The sequence below is a fragment of the Cydia splendana genome, unplaced genomic scaffold (assembly GCF_910591565.1).
Source record: "Cydia splendana unplaced genomic scaffold, ilCydSple1.2 scaffold_127_ctg1, whole genome shotgun sequence".
Taxonomy (NCBI): domain Eukaryota; kingdom Metazoa; phylum Arthropoda; class Insecta; order Lepidoptera; family Tortricidae; genus Cydia; species Cydia splendana.
This window is the reverse complement of record NW_026946850.1, coordinates 14,217-34,436: the sequence shown is the minus strand read 5'-3', so window position 1 is coordinate 34,436 and position 20,220 is coordinate 14,217. Positions and strand designations below refer to the sequence as shown.

General features: G+C 56.0%; 1 protein-coding gene across 1 annotated transcript; it reads left to right on the top strand.

Moving 5' to 3' along the window:
* The first annotated feature begins 1,599 nt into the window (after positions 1 to 1,599).
* Positions 1,600 to 2,322, top strand: LOC134805503 (uncharacterized). Its single transcript, XM_063778797.1, has one exon. It carries the CDS (start codon positions 1,600 to 1,602, stop codon positions 2,320 to 2,322), a length of 723 nt encoding a protein of 240 aa, XP_063634867.1.
* Positions 2,323 to 20,220: the final 17,898 nt, after the last annotated feature.

The following is a 20,220-nucleotide window of genomic DNA, read 5'->3' as shown; positions in this document are numbered from 1 at the left end:
AAAGCGTTTGATAGTTTAAGCGAGCGCTCGATCTCAGACGAGACTCGCCAACTGCAGGCGGCGAATAGTCGCCTGCAAGCAGAGATGGCCAGCCTCCGCGGGGAACTGGCCCAACTTAAGGCAGAAGTAGAGCGAGGGAGGCGGAGGGAGAGTCCTGTGCGGGAGGTTCTGCCCTCCGGACCAAGCGAGGACGCAGACATGCCAGACACGATGACGTTGGATACGCTGCCGGTCCCGAAGGAAAAGTTGCCGTCGCGCATTAGCCAACCGTCGATCGACCTGACGCCCGCTCTCTTGGACGAGGAATTAACGCGTGCAGTGGCTCTCCAGGTGGGAGCGATTGTAAGCGCACGTCTGGACGGACTAGAAGCCGAGGGTCGTCTGCTGCCGGCTAAGCAATTGCGACCGGCATTGGCAGCAGACAATAAGAAGCAGGCTGCAACATCCACAGCTTCTTCTGCGGCGAGAGCAACTGCTGGCCCCAGTGGGAAAAAAGTGATAGATGCCACCAAAAAGCCACAGTCTGCTCCAGCTCCTGGAGCTACAAAAAAAGCCAACAAAACGGCTAAAAAGAAGGGAGGTGGGACTTCAAACCAGTCAGCAAAGGAGTCCCCCACACCCCGCTCGCTGCCTCCTGCCCCTGCCACTATGAAAGAGGGCTGGAATGTGGTTGCGAGCAAGGGAAACAAGCGGAAGACGGCACAGCGTGTGGCTCCGCCGCAGCAAACAGAAAAAGCAAAAGCCGCAAAGCTGAAAGCGCCACGATCTGCAGCCGTCGTGCTTACCCTACAACCGGAAGCTGCAAAAAAAGGCGTCACATACAAAGATGTGATTGCGGAGGCTAGGACCAAGGTCCAACTAACGGACATGGACATCCCTGGGGGACTGCGCTTCCGGCGAGCGGCTACCGGAGCGTGCATTCTTGAGGTCCCTGGAGCATCCAGCGGGGAAAAGGCTGACAAACTAGCTGAAGCGATCCAACAGCAGATTGGCGGGGAGAAAGTACGGGTGTCTAGGCCAACTAAAACCGTTGACATTCGCGTCACTGGCTTGGACGAGTCGGTGTCCGCAGAAGAGGTGGTCGCGGCGGTGACACGAACTGGAGAATGTACCGTTGACATGGTGAAGGCCGGAGAAATACGCCAGGGTTTCTCAGGGCTCGGAACAGTGTGGGTTCAATGTCCCATCGCGGCTGCAAAGAAGATAGTGGCTGGGGGTCGCCTACTGGTAGGATGGGTCTCTGCGCAAGTGAAGCTGCTAGAGAAGAGGCCTTTACGATGCTTCCGGTGCTTTAGAAATGGGCATGTAAGGGCGCAATGTCAGGCGGAAACGGACCGATCTGAAAGCTGTTTCCAGTGTGGCAAAGAGGGTCACAAAGCGGCACAATGCACTGCCGCGCCACACTGTGCCGAGTGTGCGGCAGCCGGCAAGCCGTCGGAGCACAGAATAAGCAGCAAGGCGTGCACTGCGCCCAAAACTGCCGGAAAAAGTAGGAAGACCAAAGCTGCTGATGGCCCCCAGGCCCCCTCGCAGCCGGTCAAGTCGCCCGCCATGGAACAGGTCGCGACGGAGGCGGTTCAAAATATGGCTGTCGATTAAATGGCGACCATCGAATTTTTACAGGGGAACCTCAACCACGATGCCAAGGCCCAGGACCTCTTCCACCAGAGCATGGCACAGTGGTCGATCAACATTGCGATAGTAGCGGAGCCCTATAAAGTCCCCGACAGAATCGACTGGGCCGGGGATCTGGACGGAACCGTGGCCATAACTACGCGGAGCGCCGCCGGCTCCAATCCATTCAAGAGCGTTATAAAAGGTCACGGCTGCGTCGCAGCGGTCTGTGGGGATTTGGCGGTAGTCGGAGTATACTTCTCTCCAAACAAAACTCTGGCTGAATTTGAGAGCTTCCTTGTTGAGGTCGGTGCTCTTGTTGGTCGGCTACATCCCACCCCGGTCATCGTGGCTGGCGATTTTAACGCAAAACATGCAGCATGGGGATCCCCAGTGACGGATCCACGGGGACGTACTCTTTTGGAGTGGGCAATTGCGGCTAACCTGGCAGTCGCAAATAAAGGAACGGCAAACACGTGCGTGCGCCAAGGGGGTGGCTCTATTGTAGACATCACACGTTTACGAACGCTGCCCTGGCACGCCGTGTTCAGGGATGGGAGGTACTGGTGGATGTCGAGACCCTGTCAGATCACCGTTACATCCGGTTCGGTGTCTCTGCACTCCCTAGGCTCTCTCTCCCAAGACGGAATGACCCGGTCCAAAACTGCCCACGCTGGGTACTCAAAAAACTCGACCGAGAAGCCCTAGAGTTGGCGGCCATGGTACAAACATGGACAACAGAACCGGAAGAGTTGGTTGATGTCGAGGCGGAAGCTGAATGGTTCCGCAACTGCATGATGGAGGTCTGCGACGCGGCCATGCCTCGAGCCAAGGCCTTCTCTCCCCGACGCTCCGTGTACTGGTGGTCTCCAGATCTTGCGCAGTTGCGCGAGGAGTGCGTGCTCACGAGACGTCAGTACACGCGACAACGGAGTCGACAGTACAGAGACGAAGAAACAGAAGCGGCCCTGTACACAAAATATAAGGAGGCAAAAGTGGCACTAAAAGCCGCCATCGCACAAGCCATAGACCGGTCACGAGAGGAGTTTCTGGAGACTCTGAATAGGGATCCATGGGGGAGGCCTTACAAGCTTGTTAGGCAGAAGCTTCGGCCTTGGGCACCCCCGCTGACGCAGAGTCTCCAACCTCAGCTGCTGGACGACGTAGTTGCGGCTCTATTTCCGCACAGGCCTCGGCAAGGTCCACCGCCCATGGCTCCACCTAGGGCAGCTGAGAGGCAGCGAGAAGCAGAAATGCAGACGCCCCCTGTCACCGACGGTGAGCTGGGAGCAGCGGTTCTGAGACTACGGGCCAAAAATACAGCACCCGGATTGGACGGGATCCCAGGTCGAGCCTGGGTCCTGGCCATGGAGGCCCTTGAGCCAAGGCTACGTCGGTTTTTCAGTGCATGTCTCGATCAGGGTCGCTTTCCTGACTCCTGGAAAATTGGTCGGTTGGTACTCTTGAGGAAAGAAGGTCGTCCTGCGGATTCACCGTCGGCCTACCGGCCCATCGTGTTGCTTGATGAGGTGGGCAAGCTCTTTGAGCGGATTATTGCGAACCGTCTTATCAAGCACTTAATGACGGAAGGGCCGGACCTGGCTGATTGCCAGTACGGATTCCGCAGGGGTCGCTCAACAGTCCACGCGATCTTGCGGGTAAAGAAACTGGCGGAGGATGCAGTGTCCCAGGGTGAGGTCGTCTTGGCAGTGTCATTAGACATTGCCAACGCCTTTAACACTCTCCCCTGGGATTGCATAAATGAGGCGCTGTTATACCACCAAGTGCCCCACCATCTCAGCCGAATAGTGAAGGCCTACCTGCTGCGGCGGTTCGTGGCCTTCCCCGGGCAGCATGAGTGGGGGCGTCGGGAAATGGTGTGCGGTGTTCCACAGGGGTCAGTGTTGGGGCCACTCCTGTGGAACATCGGATATGATTGGGTGTTACGGGGAGCACTTCTGCGCGGGGTCGACCTGGTGTGTTACGCCGACGACACACTTGTGACGGCGCGGGGGGCCTCATTCAGAGAAGCCGCTATTCTAGCCACGGCGGCCGTAGCCCATACAGTAGGCAAAATAAGACGGCTAGGTCTAGAGGTCGCCTTGAACAAATCGGAGGCTATCTGCTTTCACGGGCCCAGGAGGACGCCTCCGCCCGGGGCTCGTATAATCGTGGGAGGCGTGCAGATTGCCATCAAGCCTACCATGCGGTATTTGGGCATCACCCTAGACAGCCGTTGGTCTTTTCAGGCCCACTTCGAGCGGCTGACTCCGAAGCTGCTGGGTGCGGCTGGTGCGCTCGGACGCCTGCTCCCGAATATAGGGGGGCCGAAAAGTTCATGCCGGCGTCTGTACTCGGGAGTCGTACGCTCTATAGCCCTGTACGGAGCCCCAGTCTGGGCTGGCGGTCTTACTGGCAAGAACGTCACCCAAATGCGCCAAGCGCAACGGGTGATGGCAATAAGATCTATACGGGGCTACGGGACAATTTCCGGCGAAGCTGCATGCGTGCTGGCTGGATCCCTGCCATGGGACTTGGACGCGAGAGCCCTTGCGTCAGTTTTCTTCTGGCGCGAGGAGGCGCGGGCCCGGGATTTCTGGCCAGCACCGCGCGAGATTGAGGCCAAACGAGAAGAGCTCTCTCGCGAGGCAATTGAAGAATGGGTGAACCGGCTCGAGCGACCAAGTGCGGGAGTCCGGACAATTGCGGCGATCCGACCGGTCATGTCCCAGTGGCTAGAACGACCGCACGGTGCTCTCACCTTCCGGCTTGTGCAGATTCTCTCGGGGCATGGCTGCTTCGGGAGATATCTGCACAAAATTGCCGGCAGAGAACCAACGGAGGAGTGCCACGAATGTGGCGCAGCAATCGACACCGCACAACACACACTGGAGGAGTGCCCAGTGTGGGGGCCGGAGCGAGACGACCTGATTGCAAAAGTGGGGCCGGACCTGTCGCTGCCGGCCGTGGTTAAGGCCATGGTAGACAGCGAAGGTTCATGGCAAGCGGTTAAGACCTTCTGCGAAGACGTTCTTCAGCAGAAGGAAATGGCGGAACGCGCCAGAGAGTCCGACCCAATGGCCGACCAACGGCGCCGCAAGCGTGCTCGACGCAGACGGCTCGCACATGACCGCCGCCTGCCTCCGTAGGTTGACCGCAGGATGACAGGCACGGGGACGCCTGTCATCCGTCACACACGTGGTCCCTGAGAGGGTGACCGTACTTGATACGGTCCACAGAAACGAGGCCATCAAGGGCCTCCGGAGGCGATGGTCCGCCAACACGGACCGGTGCTGGTGGTGCTGTAGAAGTAAAGCGCGAGCGTTCCTACAGCCCACCGTTACAGCACAATGGCGGCAGACGGGGGGGTTGTTTAGTGGGTAGACTTGGGTCTCATTAGCCCAAGGAGTCCCACATAAACACTCGGGTCCGTCCCCGCACCCGAGTGGTATGCGTAATTGCATTTTTCCCCTCCTCAACAAAAAAAAAAAAAAAAAAAAAAAAGGTTAGGTTAGGTTAGGTTAGGTTAGGTTAGGTTAGGTTAGGTTAGGTTAGGTTAGGTTAGGTTAGGTTAGGTTAGGTTAGGTTAGGTTAGGTTGGGGCGCTACGGACAGGAAACCTCCAAGTGGGCCAGGTCCCTTCTCATTCCTCTTGATCCGAGTGATCTGGGGGTAAGGGAAGGGTACCTGGACGGTGCGCCCCGGGGGCAACGGTAAGTAATTTCTTGGTTTTTCAAGTTATTGCTTACCGGTGCTGCCAATGTCCTGTCGTGGGGGGGGGGGGGGTCTCTCCACAGGTTCTCTGTCCAGCAGAGGTCCTTGTGGATGAGTCCGGGGGGGTGGGTAAACCTCTTTAGAGGGACCGTTTTCGGTCAAGTAGGTGGCGGTGGCCGGCAAGGCTGCTATGGGTTTGGCGGTCTTTTTGGGCTGTCCAGGCCAAATTTGGGTCTTACCTCTTTTGAGGACTTTTGTCGACTTATTGGTCTGGGGGGACTGGGTGGTCTTTGGGCCGTCCAAAATGAGGGGGGTCGCTCCAGAAATGGTTGTGACGGGTGCGGCGCTGTGCCAAGAGCATTCGACATATAGTCGACGCCGGACCAACCGTTGCTCGTGTCGGGGTCGTAGTCATGTTTTGCGGCTTCTGACAAGCACCGGGGGCCTTGCCTTAATCGGCTGGGCTGCGAGGAAGAAAACCTCAATAAAAAATCACTCCTAATCCTAAGCGGCGGAGCACCGCGAGAGGATGCATGGCTGAAGTGGAGTCAGTCGCTAGTGCTTCCCCCGTTAGTGTACCGGCCGACACTCTAACGGGATACGCTAAGGCTTATCCAGGTGCAGGGGGCACCGCTTGGATGGACCACTTATATCCCCCATACTCGTGGGAACTGTATGGAAACTAAAAACTTAAAAATCAAATTTAAAAGCGTAGAAGGGAAGCCCAAAATAAAGGGCACAAAGGTAGAAAAGCGCAGCCGGAAATTGAAGGAGAGCGGCGCTGAAAAAATGGCGGAAAGCGTGGCAGATATGCTCGCAAGTGCTGACGAGAGTGACCAGTCAGACTGCACTCTGAGAACGGTCAGGTCGAGGTCGAACTCGAGCTCCTCTGCAGGGACCAATAAGCGGAGATTTTGGGCCGATGTTGGCGCAAAAAGAGCCAGTGGAGGGGCAAACGAGCCTCTGTTAGATGACTGGGAGGCATTGGGCTCCCCTGAGCCAGAAGGTCAAGAGGAAAAGATCAAGCGCTCAAGGGGACGCCCACCTACGACAGGCCAATACGTTGGTCTTGCAGCGGCAAAGAGAGCCCTCAACGAGGCCAAACGAGAGGCTCTCGAGATTGAGGCGGAGTTGGACATTGCAAGCCAGGCAAAAGTGGCAAGACGACTGCGGGAAAGTTTTTCCAAGTCACCCTCAGTCTGTGAAGACGTGAATGAGAAGTCTGCGGTAGACCTCTCCAAGTTGGTGGCGGACCACGTGAAGATAATCGAGAACGTGGCCTCATCATCAAAGAATCTGAAGGGAACCTATGTGCGGGCCCTTAAACAGGCGGCAGAAACTATCGCGAAAGCGTTTGATAGTTTAAGCGAGCGCTCGATCTCAGACGAGACTCGCCAACTGCAGGCGGCGAATAGTCGCCTGCAAGCAGAGATGGCCAGCCTCCGCGGGGAACTGGCCCAACTTAAGGCAGAAGTAGAGCGAGGGAGGCGGAGGGAGAGTCCTGTGCGGGAGGTTCTGCCCTCCGGACCAAGCGAGGACGCAGACATGCCAGACACGATGACGTTGGATACGCTGCCGGCCCCGAAGGTAAAGTTGCCGTCGCGCATTAGCCAACCGTCGATCGACCTGACGCCCGCTCTCTTGGACGAGGAATTAACGCGTGCAGTGGCTCTCCACGTGGGAGCGATTGTAAGCGCACGTCTGGACGGACTAGAAGCCGAGGGTCGTTTGCTGCCGGCTAAGCAATTGCGACCGGCATTGGCAGCAGACAATAAGAAGCAGGCTGCAACATCCACAGCTTCTTCTGCGGCGAGAGCAACTGCTGGCCCCAGTGGGAAAAAAGTGATAGATGCCACCAAAAAGCCACAGTCTGCTCCAGCTCCTGGAGCTACAAAAAAGGCCAACAAAACGGCTAAAAAGAAGGGAGGTGGGACTTCAAACCAGTCAGCAAAGGAGTCCCCCACACCCCGCTCGCTGCCTCCTGCCCCCGCCACTATGAAAGAGGGCTGGAATGTGGTTGCGAGCAAGGGAAACAAGCGGAAGACGGCACAGCGTGTGGCTCCGCCGCAGCAAACAGAAAAAGCAAAAGCCGCAAAGCTGAAAGCGCCACGATCTGCAGCCGTCGTGCTTACCCTACAACCGGAAGCTGCAAAAAAAGGCGTCACATACAAAGATGTGATTGCGGAGGCTAGGACCAAGGTCCAACTAACGGACATGGACATCCCTGGGGGACTGCGCTTCCGGCGAGCGGCTACCGGAGCGTGCATTCTTGAGGTCCCTGGAGCATCCAGCGGGGAAAAGGCTGACAAACTAGCTGAAGCGATCCAACAGCAGATTGGCGCGGAGAAAGTACGGGTGTCTAGGCCAACTAAAACCGTTGACATTCGCGTCACTGGCTTGGACGAGTCGGTGTCCGCAGAAGAGGTGGTCGCGGCGGTGACACGAACTGGAGAATGTACCGTTGACATGGTGAAGGCCGGAGAAATACGCCAGGGTTTCTCAGGGCTCGGAACAGTGTGGGTTCAATGTCCCATCGCGGCTGCAAAGAAGATAGTGGCTGGGGGTCGCCTACTGGTAGGATGGGTCTCTGCGCAAGTGAAGCTGCTAGAGAAGAGGCCTTTACGATGCTTCCGGTGCTTTAGAAATGGGCATGTAAGGGCGCAATGTCAGGCGGAAACGGACCGATCTGAAAGCTGTTTCCAGTGTGGCAAAGAGGGTCACAAAGCGGCACAATGCACTGCGGCGCCACACTGTGCCGAGTGTGCGGCAGCCGGCAAGCCGTCGGAGCACAGAATAAGCAGCAAGGCGTGCACTGCGCCCAAAACTGCCGGAAAAAGTAGGAAGACCAAAGCTGCTGATGGCCCCCAGGCCCCCTCGCAGCCGGTCAAGTCGCCCGCCATGGAACAGGTCGCGACGGAGGCGGTTCAAAATATGGCCGTCGATTAAATGGCGACCATCGAATTTTTACAGGGGAACCTCAACCACGATGCCAAGGCCCAGGACCTCTTCCACCAGAGCATGGCACAGTGGTCGATCAGCATTGCGATAGTAGCGGAGCCCTATAAAGTCCCCGACAGAATCGACTGGGCCGGGGATCTGGACGGAACCGTGGCCATAGCTACGCGGAGCGCTGCCGGCTCCAATCCATTCAAGAGCGTTATAAAAGGTCACGGCTGCGTCGCAGCGGTCTGTGGGGATTTGGCAGTAGTCGGAGTATACTTCTCTCCAAACAAAACTCTGGCTGAATTTGAGAGCTTTCTTGTTGAGGTCGGTGCTCTTGTTGGTCGGCTGCATCCCACCCCGGTCATCGTGGCTGGTGATTTTAACGCAAAACATGCAGCGTGGGGATCCCCAGTGACGGATCCATGGGGACGTACTCTTTTGGAGTGGGCAATTGCCGCCAACCTGGCAGTAGGAAATAAAGGAACGGCAAACACGTGCGTGCGCCAAGGGGGTGGCTCTATCGTAGACATCACGTTTACGAACGCCGCACTGGCACGCCGTGTTCAGGGATGGGAGGTCCTGGTGGATGTCGAGACTCTGTCAGATCACCGTTACATCCGGTTCGGTGTCTCTGCACTCCCTAGGCTCTCTCTCCCAAGACGGAATGACCCGGTCGAAAACTACCCACGCTGGGTACTGAAAAAACTCGACCGAGAAGCCCTAGAGTTGGCGGCCATGGTACAAACATGGACAACAGAACCGGAAGAGTTGGTTGATGTCGAGGCGGAAGCTGAATGGTTCCGCAACTGCATGACGGAAGTCTGCGACGCGGCCATGCCCCGAGTCAAGGCCTTCTCTCCCCGACGCTCCGTGTACTGGTGGTCTCCAGATCTTGCGCAGTTGCGCGAGGAGTGCGTGCTCACGAGACGCCAGTACACGCGACAACGGAGTCGACAGTACAGAGACGAAGAAACAGAAGTGGCCCTGTACACGAAATATAAGGAGGCCAAAGCGGCACTAAAAGCCGCCATTGCACAAGCCATAGACCGGTCACGAGAGGAGTTTCTGGAGACTCTGAATAGGGATCCGTGGGGGAGGCCGTACAAGCTTGTTAGGCAGAAGCTTCGGCCTTGGGCCCCCCCGCTGACGCAGAGTCTTCAACCTCAGCTACTGGACGACGTAGTTGCGGCTCTATTTCCGCACAGACCTCGGCAATGTCCACCGCCCATGGCTCCACCTAGGGCAACAGAGAGGCAGCGGGAAGGAGAAATGCAGGCGCCCCCTGTCACCGAGGGAGAGCTGGGAGCAGCGGTTTTGAGACTACGGGCCAAAAACACAGCACCCGGATTGGACGGGATCCCAGGTCGAGCCTGGGTCTTAGCCATGGAGGTCCTTGAGCCAAGGCTACGTCGATTTTTCAGCGCATGTCTTGAGCAGGGTCGCTTTCCTGACTCCTGGAAAATTGGCCGGTTGGTACTCTTGAGGAAAGAAGGTCGTCCTGCGGATTCACCGTCGGCCTACCGGCCCATCGTGTTGCTTGATGAGGTGGGCAAGCTCTTTGAGCGGATTGTTGCGAACCGTCTTATCAGGCACTTAATGATGGAAGGGCCGGACCTGGCTGATTGCCAGTACGGATTCCGCAGGGGTCGCTCAACAGTCCACGCGATCCTGCGGGTAAAGAAACTGGCGGAGGATGCAGTGTCCCAGGGTGAGGTCGTCTTGGCAGTGTCATTAGACATTGCCAACGCCTTTAACACTCTCCCCTGGGATTGCATAAATGAGGCGCTGTTATACCACCAAGTGCCCCACCATCTTAGCCGAATAGTGAAGGCCTACCTGCTTCGGCGGTTCGTGGCCTTCCCCGGGCAGCATGAGTGGGGCCGTCGGGAAATGGTGTGCGGTGTTCCACAGGGGTCAGTGTTGGGGCCACTCCTGTGGAACATCGGATATGATTGGGTGTTACGGGGAGCACTTCTGCGCGGGGTCGACCTGGTGTGTTACGCCGACGACACACTTGTGACGGCGCGGGGGGCCTCATTCAGAGAAGCCGCTATTCTAGCCACGGCGGCCGTAGCCCATACAGTAGGCAAAATAAGACGGCTAGGTCTAGAGGTCGCCTTGAACAAATCGGAGGCTATCTGCTTTCACGGGCCCAGGAGGGCGCCCCCGCCCGGGGCTCATATAATCGTGGGAGGCGTGCAGATTGCCATCAAGCCTACCATGCGGTATTTGGGCATCACCCTAGACAGCCGTTGGTCTTTTCAGGCCCACTTCGAGCGGCTGACTCCGAAGCTGCTGGGTGCGGCTGGTGCGCTCGGACGCCTGCTCCCGAATATAGGGGGGCCGAAAAGTTCATGCCGGCGTCTGTACTCGGGAGTCGTACGCTCCATAGCCCTGTACGGAGCCCCAGTCTGGGCCGGCGGTCTTACTGGCAAGAACGTCACCCAAATGCGCCAAGCGCAACGGGTGATGGCAATAAGATCTATACGGGGCTACGGGACAATTTCCGGCGAAGCTGCATGCGTGCTGGCTGGATCCCTGCCATGGGACTTGGACGCGAGAGCCCTTGCGTCAGTTTTCTTCTGGCGCGAGGAGGCGCGGGCCCGGGATTTCTGGCCAGCACCGCGCGAGATTGAGGCCAAACGAGAAGAGCTCTCTCGCGAGGCAATTGAAGAGTGGGTGAACCGGCTCGAGCGACCAAGTGCGGGAGTCCGGACAATTGCGGCGATCCGACCGGTCATGTCCCAGTGGCTAGAACGACCGCACGGTGCTCTCACCTTCCGGCTTGTGCAGATTCTCTCGGGGCATGGCTGCTTCGGGAGATATCTGCACAAAATTGCCGGCAGAGAACCAACGGAGGAGTGCCACGAATGTGGCGCAGCAATCGACACCGCACAACACACACTGGAGGAGTGCCCAGTGTGGGGGCCGGAGCGAGACGACCTGATTGCAAAAGTGGGGCCGGACCTGTCGCTGCCGGCCGTGGTCAAGGCCATGGTAGACAGCGAAGGTTCATGGCAAGCGGTTAAGACCTTCTGCGAAGACGTTCTTCAGCAGAAGGAAATGGCGGAACGCGCCAGAGAGTCCGACCCAATGGCCGACCAACGGCGCCGCAAGCGTGCTCGACGCAGACGGCTCGCACATGACCGCCGCCTGCCTCCGTAGGTTGACCGCAGGATGACAGGCACGGGGACGCCTGTCATCCGTCACACACGTGGTCCCTGAGAGGGTGACCGTAATTGATACGGTCCACAGAAACGAGGCCATCAAGGGCCTCCGGAGGCGATGGTCCGCCAACACGGACCGGTGCTGGTGGTGCTGTAGAAGTAAAGCGCGAGCGTTCCTACAGCCCACCGTTACAGCACAATGGCGGCAGACGGGGGGGTTGTTTAGTGGGTAGACTTGGGTCTCATTAGCCCAAGGAGTCCCACATAACCACTCGGGTCCGTCCCCGCACCCGAGTGGTATGCGTAATTGCATTTTTCCCCTCCTCAACAAAAAAAAAAAAAAAAAAAAAAAAAAAAAAAAAAAAAAAAAAAAAAAAAAAAAAAAAAAAAGGTTAGGTTAGGTTAGGTTAGGTTAGGTTAGGTTAGGTTAGGTTAGGTTAGGTTAGGTTAGGTTAGGTTAGACCGGTGGAGTTGTGGATGAGTGACGCCGCGTGCCCGTAACTCCGCCCTAAGGCACCGAGGCGACAGACAGGGGTTTTAGTGGGTAGACCGGATTCTCGTGGGAGTCCCACATAACCACCCGGGTGTCCCCGCGCCCGGGTGGTATGCGTAATGCATTTCCCCTGTATAAAAAAAAAAAAAAAAAAAAAAAAAAAAAAAAAAAAAAAAAAAAGGTTAGGTTGGGGTGCTACGGACAGGAAACCTCCCAGAGTGCCAGGTCCCTTCTCATTCCTCTTGATCCGGTTGATCTGGGGGTAAGGGAAGGGCTCCTGGACGGTGCACCCCGGGGGCAACGGTAAGTAATCTCTTGGTTTCCAAGTTATTGCTTATCGGTGCTGCCAATGTGCTGTCACGGGGGGGAGGCCTTTTGGCCTGACGGCTTTGAATGGTAATGTTTGAAAGGTATGTTTTGAGAGAGACTAATGACTGAATGGAATGTTTAAATGTTTTCGGGCCGTATAGTATTGATGGATGGTTGGTAGTCTCTAATGAGACTACGTAGGGGAGTCTACGCCAGCTCGCCTTGAATCCCGCATCCCGCAGCACTTTCCCAACGACCCCCATCTTTGGCGGTATGGGGTACGGGTAGTGTTTGTGGCGCGGAGGGCTTGCCTTCATTGGCCGGCCCGCGGGAAGGAAAACCCTTTAACACCCGACAGCGAAGTCGTTAAAACCTCTAGATACCAGGTGCCCTCTAGAGTACATAGCCCACTGCGTTTCGGGATGAGCGTTACCCGCCAGTGAATTATATATCGTCTCATACTCGTGGGAATTTTATGGAAAATTTAAATAAAAACAAAAATCGTAATGAAGAAGAAACAAGTTTAAGGCAGAAAGGTGGGATTCCGCCACAACGAGACCGAAAAGGTCGGTTCGTCCGCGACACGGCAAATGAATCGCAGGAGCCAACGGCAGCGGTGTCCCCAAGAACAGTGTCCTCTTTGGGGAATGGGGAACCAGAAGTTTTTGCAAGGGCAGAGACCCGAAGATCGCTCCCGGATCTAAGAGTGCCTCTTATCCGTTGTGATGGAGAGCTAGGGTCCACAATTCCAGCTCCTCCGCCAAAAACAAAAGAGGTAGATGCCCTCCTGGGTGCCAAAGGGGTGGACATAGAGTCTGACGCAGGGAGTCTTGTATCTGCGTCAGCTTTTGAGGACTCCGTCCTCCAACTCGGAGGCGATCACGTAGAGTCGGACACGGCGATGAGCTGTTACGAGTCTGTCAGTAATGTTAGGCGTTTCTGGCGGAAACGTGGCCTCAGTGAATCGGGTTCTGACTCTGAGGAGGCCACTGAGAATAACAAGCAGTCCACGAGCCAATCAAAGAGAGGTCGCGGTCGTCCTCCTTCCACTGGGCATTACGTTGGACTTGCCAAAGCCAAAGAGGAGTATAACCGCGCCATGAGAGAGGAAATGCGTTTGAGGGCAGAAGAAGAAGTGGCTGGCATAAAGCTGCCCTTTTCTACTCGTAGTCAGTCGGGCGGCCTAAGTTCTAGTTCGGTCCTGCCCTGTGCACAAGACAATCTTTCTGCGGCTGCGCTCTCTCAGCGAGTGCAGACAAGCCTGGATGCAATATCCTTGGTTGCCAAAAACTCCAGCAATTTGAAAGGCACCTTTGTAAAGGCCCTGAAGGAGGCGGCAGTGTCAATCAAAGAGACATTTGAGTGCCTTTTGGAGCGCTCTACTTCAGAGGAGACGAGGCGTCTGCAGGCGCAAAACGATAGCCTGCGCGCTCAATTGACTGAACTCAAGGCTGAAATGGCTCAGCTGAGAGCAGACTTTCGGGACCAATTCAAGGTTCCAGTTCCGGTCTCGGCTCCGTTAAAACCAACGGAGAATACACAGTCAACTAGCAGCTCTAGCAAGGAGGATACAGGTACAGGGTCTCTCAATTTGGAAAACATGATGTGTGTGATGACCAAAAAGATTGGGCTGATGTTGGACGCGAGGCTGGGAGCCTTAGAGTTAGAGGGCAGGCTACTGCCAGCCCAACCGATGCGGCCCCCGCTGGCTGCCGACTTGAGGCGTCAAAATGAGAGGGTCACTTACCATACCCAGGAGCTTGAACTCGCTCCCGAGCCGGCTCCAAAACGAGGTCCTCCAAATTTGACGGTAGAACCTAAGAAGGGGCAAAAGAAGAGAAAGAATAAGAATAAGGCCACCCTTGCAGCAGCTGAAGCCGCCGCGGCTTGCGCACGCTCATCATCTGTTCCTCGGTCTCTGCCTTCAGCCCCCTTGGTCATGGATAAAGCATGGAATAAGGCAGTTGGAGGGAAGAAAAATAACAAGACGGTTAATTCTCGCTCTGCTATTCAATCGCAGCAGGGGAATGATGTGCAAGTTCAACACCAGGGGCAGGCTCCACCACGGTCGCAAAGACAAGAGGCTCGCAAACTGCGACCGCCCCGATCCTCTGCTGTGGTTTTGTCCTTACAACCGGAGGCTGAAGAGCAGGGAATCAGTTATAAGGATGTGTTAGCTACAGCTAAAGCAAAAGTAGATTTGGCGGATCTAGATATACAGTCGATCCGTTTTAAAGTTGCAGCTACAGGCGCCAGACTCCTGGAGATACCGGGGGCCTCCAGTGGGCCTAAGGCGGACAAACTCGCTGAAAAACTTTGTCAGCTGTTCAAATCCGAGATGGTCAAGGTGTCACGGCCTACAAAATGCGTGGAATTGCGAGTATCTGGCCTGGATGACTCAGTGTCTGTGGAGGACATCGCTGCGGCGATTGCGCAGGCCGGCGGTTGTGCGGTCCAGGAGGTCAGAGTGGGAGAAATTAAATCGGACCCCTGGAGCCTAGGTTCTGCGTGGGTTCGTTGTCCAGTCGCTGCGGCCAAAAAAGTGGCTGGAAAGGAGAGACTGCTGGTGGGCTGGGTGTCGGCGCAAGTCAAGTTGCTGGAAGCGCGCGCTCAAAGATGTTACCGGTGCTTGGAGTCGGGCCATGTTAGGGCGCAGTGTCCTTCTGAAATTGACAGGTCCGGTCTGTGCTACCGTTGTGGCCAGCCAGGTCACAAGGCGAGAGATTGCTCGGCGACGCCACACTGCACTGTCTGTGCAGTGCTGGGAAAAGACGCGAATCATAGGACAGGAAGCAAGAGCTGTACTGCCCCACCCAAGAGACCGAAGACAAAGGCTGGCGATGGCTCCCGGGCCTCCTCGCAGCCTGTCCGCTCGTCCACTTTGACTGTGGACGGGACTCAGGGGGTTGCTGGTATGGATACAAATTAATATGGCCATCAAATTTCTTCAGACGAATCTTAACCACTGCGTTAGGGCTCAGGACCTCTTATTCCAGAGTATGGCGCAGTGGTCAATAAATATAGCAGTGGTAGCGGAGCCATACTCTGTTTCTGCTCAAGCGGGATGGGTTGGGGACCTGGATAAAACTGTGGCCCTGGTGTCGCGGGGCACTGCTGGCTCCCCACCTTTTCAAGGCGTCATAAAGGGTCATGGTTTTGTGGCGGCAACCTGCGGAAACATTGCAGTTGTTGGCGTCTACTTCTCTCCCAACGATAGTTTGGCGGATTTTGAACAGTTTCTCGTAACAGTGGGTGCTATTGTTAGGCAGTTGCACCCTACGCCTGTTTTAGTAGCCGGAGATTTCAATGCAAAGTCTAGGGCTTGGGGGTGTCCAGCAACGAATCCGAAAGGCGCAACTCTGGAGGAGTGGGCGGTCGCCACTGGCTTGGTGGTCATTAACCGGGGTTCAGAAAATACGTGCGTGCGGCAACAGGGTGGATCTATCGTGGACATTACATTTTCGAGTGCCTCCCTGGCGCGCCGTATTCAGGGCTGGGAGGTCATGGTGGGAGTGGAGACGCTGTCAGATCACCGGTACATTCGGTTTGATATTGACCCACTCATCTCAATCAACGCAAGGCTGAATGGCCCAGTCAGGACTGGCCCTAGGTGGGCGTTCACCAAACTTGACCGGGAACTTCTGAAAGAGGCAGCGATCGTAGAGACGTGGCTGCCTGTCCCAGATGAAGCTGTGGTGGTAGAGTCCGAAGCGTCCCAAATCCGGGAGGCCATGGTGCGAATTTGTGATGTGGCGATGCCTCGGGCCAAGTCTCTACCGCATAGACGATGCGTGTACTGGTGGACATCCGAGCTCGCGCAAATACGCAGCTCCTGTGTAGCTGCACGGCGTCGGTATATGCGTCAAAGAAGGCGCAGGCAGCGAGATGAAAACGAGGAACGCCGTTTATATGAGGCCTATAAGACGTCCAAACAGGAGTTTTCTGTGGCTATCGGGCATGCAATTGAGGCGAGTCGTGCTGAATTCCTGGAGACCTTAAATAATGATCCGTGGGGAAGACCCTACAAACTCATCCGGAACAAGTTGCGCCCCTGGGCGCCTCCGCTGACTCAAACACTTCAGCCGGAGCTTGTAACGCGCGTAGTTGCTGGGCTATTCCCTGAAAGGGGACCTCACCAGCCGCCTATCATGGCACCGCCAACGGTGGGGCTAAGAGAGGAGGATATCGTTCCACCTGTTCTTCCCGAAGAGCTGGCCGTGGCGGTTTACCGGCTGCGTGGCAAGAACACGGCCCCAGGGCCTGACGGCATTCCGGGCCGTGCATGGGTCTTGGCTATGGAAGCGTTAGAACCGAGGCTGCTGCGTCTTTTGACCGCTTGCCTGGAACAGGGTTGCTTCCCGAAGGAGTGGAAGTCTGGGAAGTTAGTGCTGCTCAGAAAGGAGGGACGACCGATGGACTCTCCGTCTGGTTACCGGCCGATAGTTTTGCTGGATGAGGTGGGCAAGCTCTTTGAGCGAATAATCGCTGCACGCCTCATCAAGCACATGGAAAGAGAGGGGCCGGACTTGGCCGACTGCCAATTTGGGTTCCGCAGGAACCGGTCAACTGTCGATGCAATTCTACGGGTCAAATCAATGGCACACGAGGCTGTGACGCAGGGAAATGTCCTCTTGGCGGTGTCATTGGACATCGCTAATGCTTTCAACACCCTGCCCTGGAACACAATAAAGGAATCGTTGCGATACCATCAAGTACCCCTTCACTTGTTCCGCATCATTGAAGCTTATCTCAGTGAGAGGTTCGTCACCTGGCCTGGGCAGCAGGTATGGGGGGAGAGGGCAATGTCCTGTGGGGTCCCGCAGGGGTCGGTCTTGGGTCCACTCTTGTGGAATATAGGCTACAACTGGGTTCTAAGGGGGGAAAACTTGCGTGGAGTCAACGTCATCTGCTACGCCGATGATACGCTTGTGACGGCCAAGGGTCCCAATTACCGTGATGCAGCCATATTAGCTACAGCGGCAGTTGCCCATTGCGTGGGCAAGATCAGAAGTCTGGGCCTCGAGGTGGCTCTAGCGAAGTCCGAAGCCATATGTTTCTATGGTCCACGGAAAGCTCCCCCAGCTGGGGTGGCTATAGTGGTGGGAGGAGTCCCGATTGCCGTCATGCCATCACTGCTCTACCTTGGTGTCGTGCTTGACAGCAAGTGGAATTTCTGTGCGCATTTTGAGCGCCTGGCACCCAAGTTGTTGCGCGCTGCATCTGCCCTTGGGCGTATACTGCCAAACCTGGGAGGGCCCAAGGCTTCATGCCGCCGCCTCTACATGGGCGTGGTGCGATCGATGGCACTCTATGGTGCCCCAGTTTGGGCAAATGCTCTTAATAGACAGAATATCGCTCGGTTACGCCGACCGCAGAGAGCAATAGCTGTAAGGGTTATAAGAGGATACCGTACGATAAGCACGGAGGCCGCGTGCGTTCTAGCCTGCTCTCTGCCTTGGGACTTGGACGCGAAGGTCCTCGCGACCCTATACCTGTGGCGCGGGGAGGTGCGGGACCGGGGTGAGGTGCTGGCTCCGGAGGAATTGAAGAAGCGGCGTGTTGAGCTGCAGCAGGAGGCGGTTGATGAGTGGCAGCTGCGGCTGGTTCGGCCTAGGGCGGGCATCCGCACCATTGAAGCTATCCAACCTAGTCTTCACGAATGGATTGGAAGGGATTTTGGGGTCCTAACATTCAGGCTCTCGCAGTTGTTGTCAGGGCATGGCTGCTTTGGCAAGTACCTGCACCAACAAGTCAAAAGGGAGCCGACCCCGGGATGTCATGAGTGCGGAGCACATGAAGACTCCGCCCAGCACACGTTGGCGGAGTGCCCGGTCTGGGCTGTAGAAAGAGAGGAAGTAATTGCCCGTACTGGGCAAGATTTGTCGCTGCCGGCCGTAGTGCAAGCTATGCTCTCCGGCGAAGAGGTGTGGCAGACAATGCTAGAATTCTCAGAATACGTCATGGCCGGGAAAGAGGCGGCGGAGCGCGAGCGGGAGATTCAGGCCGAGGCTGACCCTATGCGCCGACGTAGAATGAGACGCAGGCGTGCTGTGCACGACAGACGCTTGCCACCTTAGCATAGACCTCCGGGTGTCAGATACGGGGGCGTCTGACATCCATAGGAAAGAGGTCCTCGGGTAGGAGGCGTGAGAAGTGTTCGGATACGCACTTAATGGAGGTTTTACTTGTGATGGGTCCTGATGGACTGTTGCTGGCGGAGTTGTGGATGAGTGACGCCGCGTGCCCGTAACTCCGCCCTAAGGCACCGAGGCGACAGACAGGGGTTTTAGTGGGTAGACCGGATTCTCGTGGGAGTCCCACATAACCACCCGGGTGTCCCCGCGCCCGGGTGGTATGCGTAATGCATTTCCCCTGTATAAAAAAAAAAAAAAAAAAAAAAAAAAAAGGTTAGGTTAGGTTAGGTTAGGTTGGGGTGCTACGGACAGGAAACCTCCCAGAGTGCCAGGTCCCTTCTCATTCCTCTTGATCCGGTTGATCTGGGGGTAAGGGAAGGGCTCCTGGACGGTGCACCCCGGGGGCAACGGTAAGTAATCTCTTGGTTTCCAAGTTGTTGCTTATCGGTGCTGCCAATGTCCTGTCACGGGGGGGAGGCCTTTTGGCCTGACGGCTTTGAATGGTAATGTTTGAAAGGTATGTTTTGAGAGAGACTAATGACTGAATGGAATGTTTAAATGTTTTCGGGCCGTATAGTATTGATGGATGGTTGGTAGTCTCTAATGAGACTACGTAGGGGAGTCTACGCCAGCTCGCCTTGAATCCCGCATCCCGCAGCACTTTCCCAACGACCCCCATCTTTGGCGGTATGGGGTACGGGTAGTGTTTGTGGCGCGGAGGGCTTGCCTTCATTGGCCGGCCCGCGGGAAGGAAAAACCCTTTAACACCCGACAGCGAAGTCGTTAAAACCTCTAGATACCAGGTGCCCTCTAGAGTACATAGCCCACTGCGTTTCGGGATGAGCGTTACCCGCCAGTGAATTATATATCGTCTCATACTCGTGGGAATTTTATGGAAAATTTAAATAAAAACAAAAATCGTAATGAAGAAGAAACAAGTTTAAGGCAGAAAGGTGGGAATCCGCCACAACGAGACCGAAAAGGTCGGTTCGTCCGCGACACGGCAAATGAATCGCAGGAGCCAACGGCAGCGGTGTCCCCAAGAACAGTGTCCTCTTTGGGGAATGGGGAACCAGAAGTTTTTGCAAGGGCAGAGACCCGAAGATCGCTCCCGGATCTAAGAGTGCCTCTTATCCGTTGCGATGGAGAGCTAGGGTCCACAATTCCAGCTCCTCCGCCAAAAACAAAAGAGGTAGATGCCCTCCTGGGTGCCAAAGGGGTGGACATAGAGTCTGACGCAGGGAGTCTTGTATCTGCGTCAGCTTTTGAGGACTCCGTCCTCCAACTCGGAGGCGATCACGTAGAGTCGGACACGGCGATGAGCTGTTACGAGTCTGTCAGTAATGTTAGGCGTTTCTGGCGGAAACGTGGCCTCAGTGAATCGGGTTCTGACTCTGAGGAGGCCACTGAGAATAACAAGCAGTCCACGAGCCAATCAAAGAGAGGTCGCGGTCGTCCTCCTTCCACTGGGCATTACGTTGGACTTGCCAAAGCCAAAGAGGAGTATAACCGCGCCATGAGAGAGGAAATGCGTTTGAGGGCAGAAGAAGAAGTGGCTGGCATAAAGCTGCCCTTTTCTACTCGTAGTCAGTCGGGCGGCCTAAGTTCTAGTTCGGTCCTGCCCTGTGCACAAGACAATCTTTCTGCGGCTGCGCTCTCTCAGCGAGTGCAGACAAGCCTGGATGCAATATCCTTGGTTGCCAAAAACTCCAGCAATTTGAAAGGCACCTTTGTAAAGGCCCTGAAGGAGGCGGCAGTGTCAATCAAAGAGACATTTGAGTGCCTTTTGGAGCGCTCTACTTCAGAGGAGACGAGGCGTCTGCAGGCGCAAAACGATAGCCTGCGCG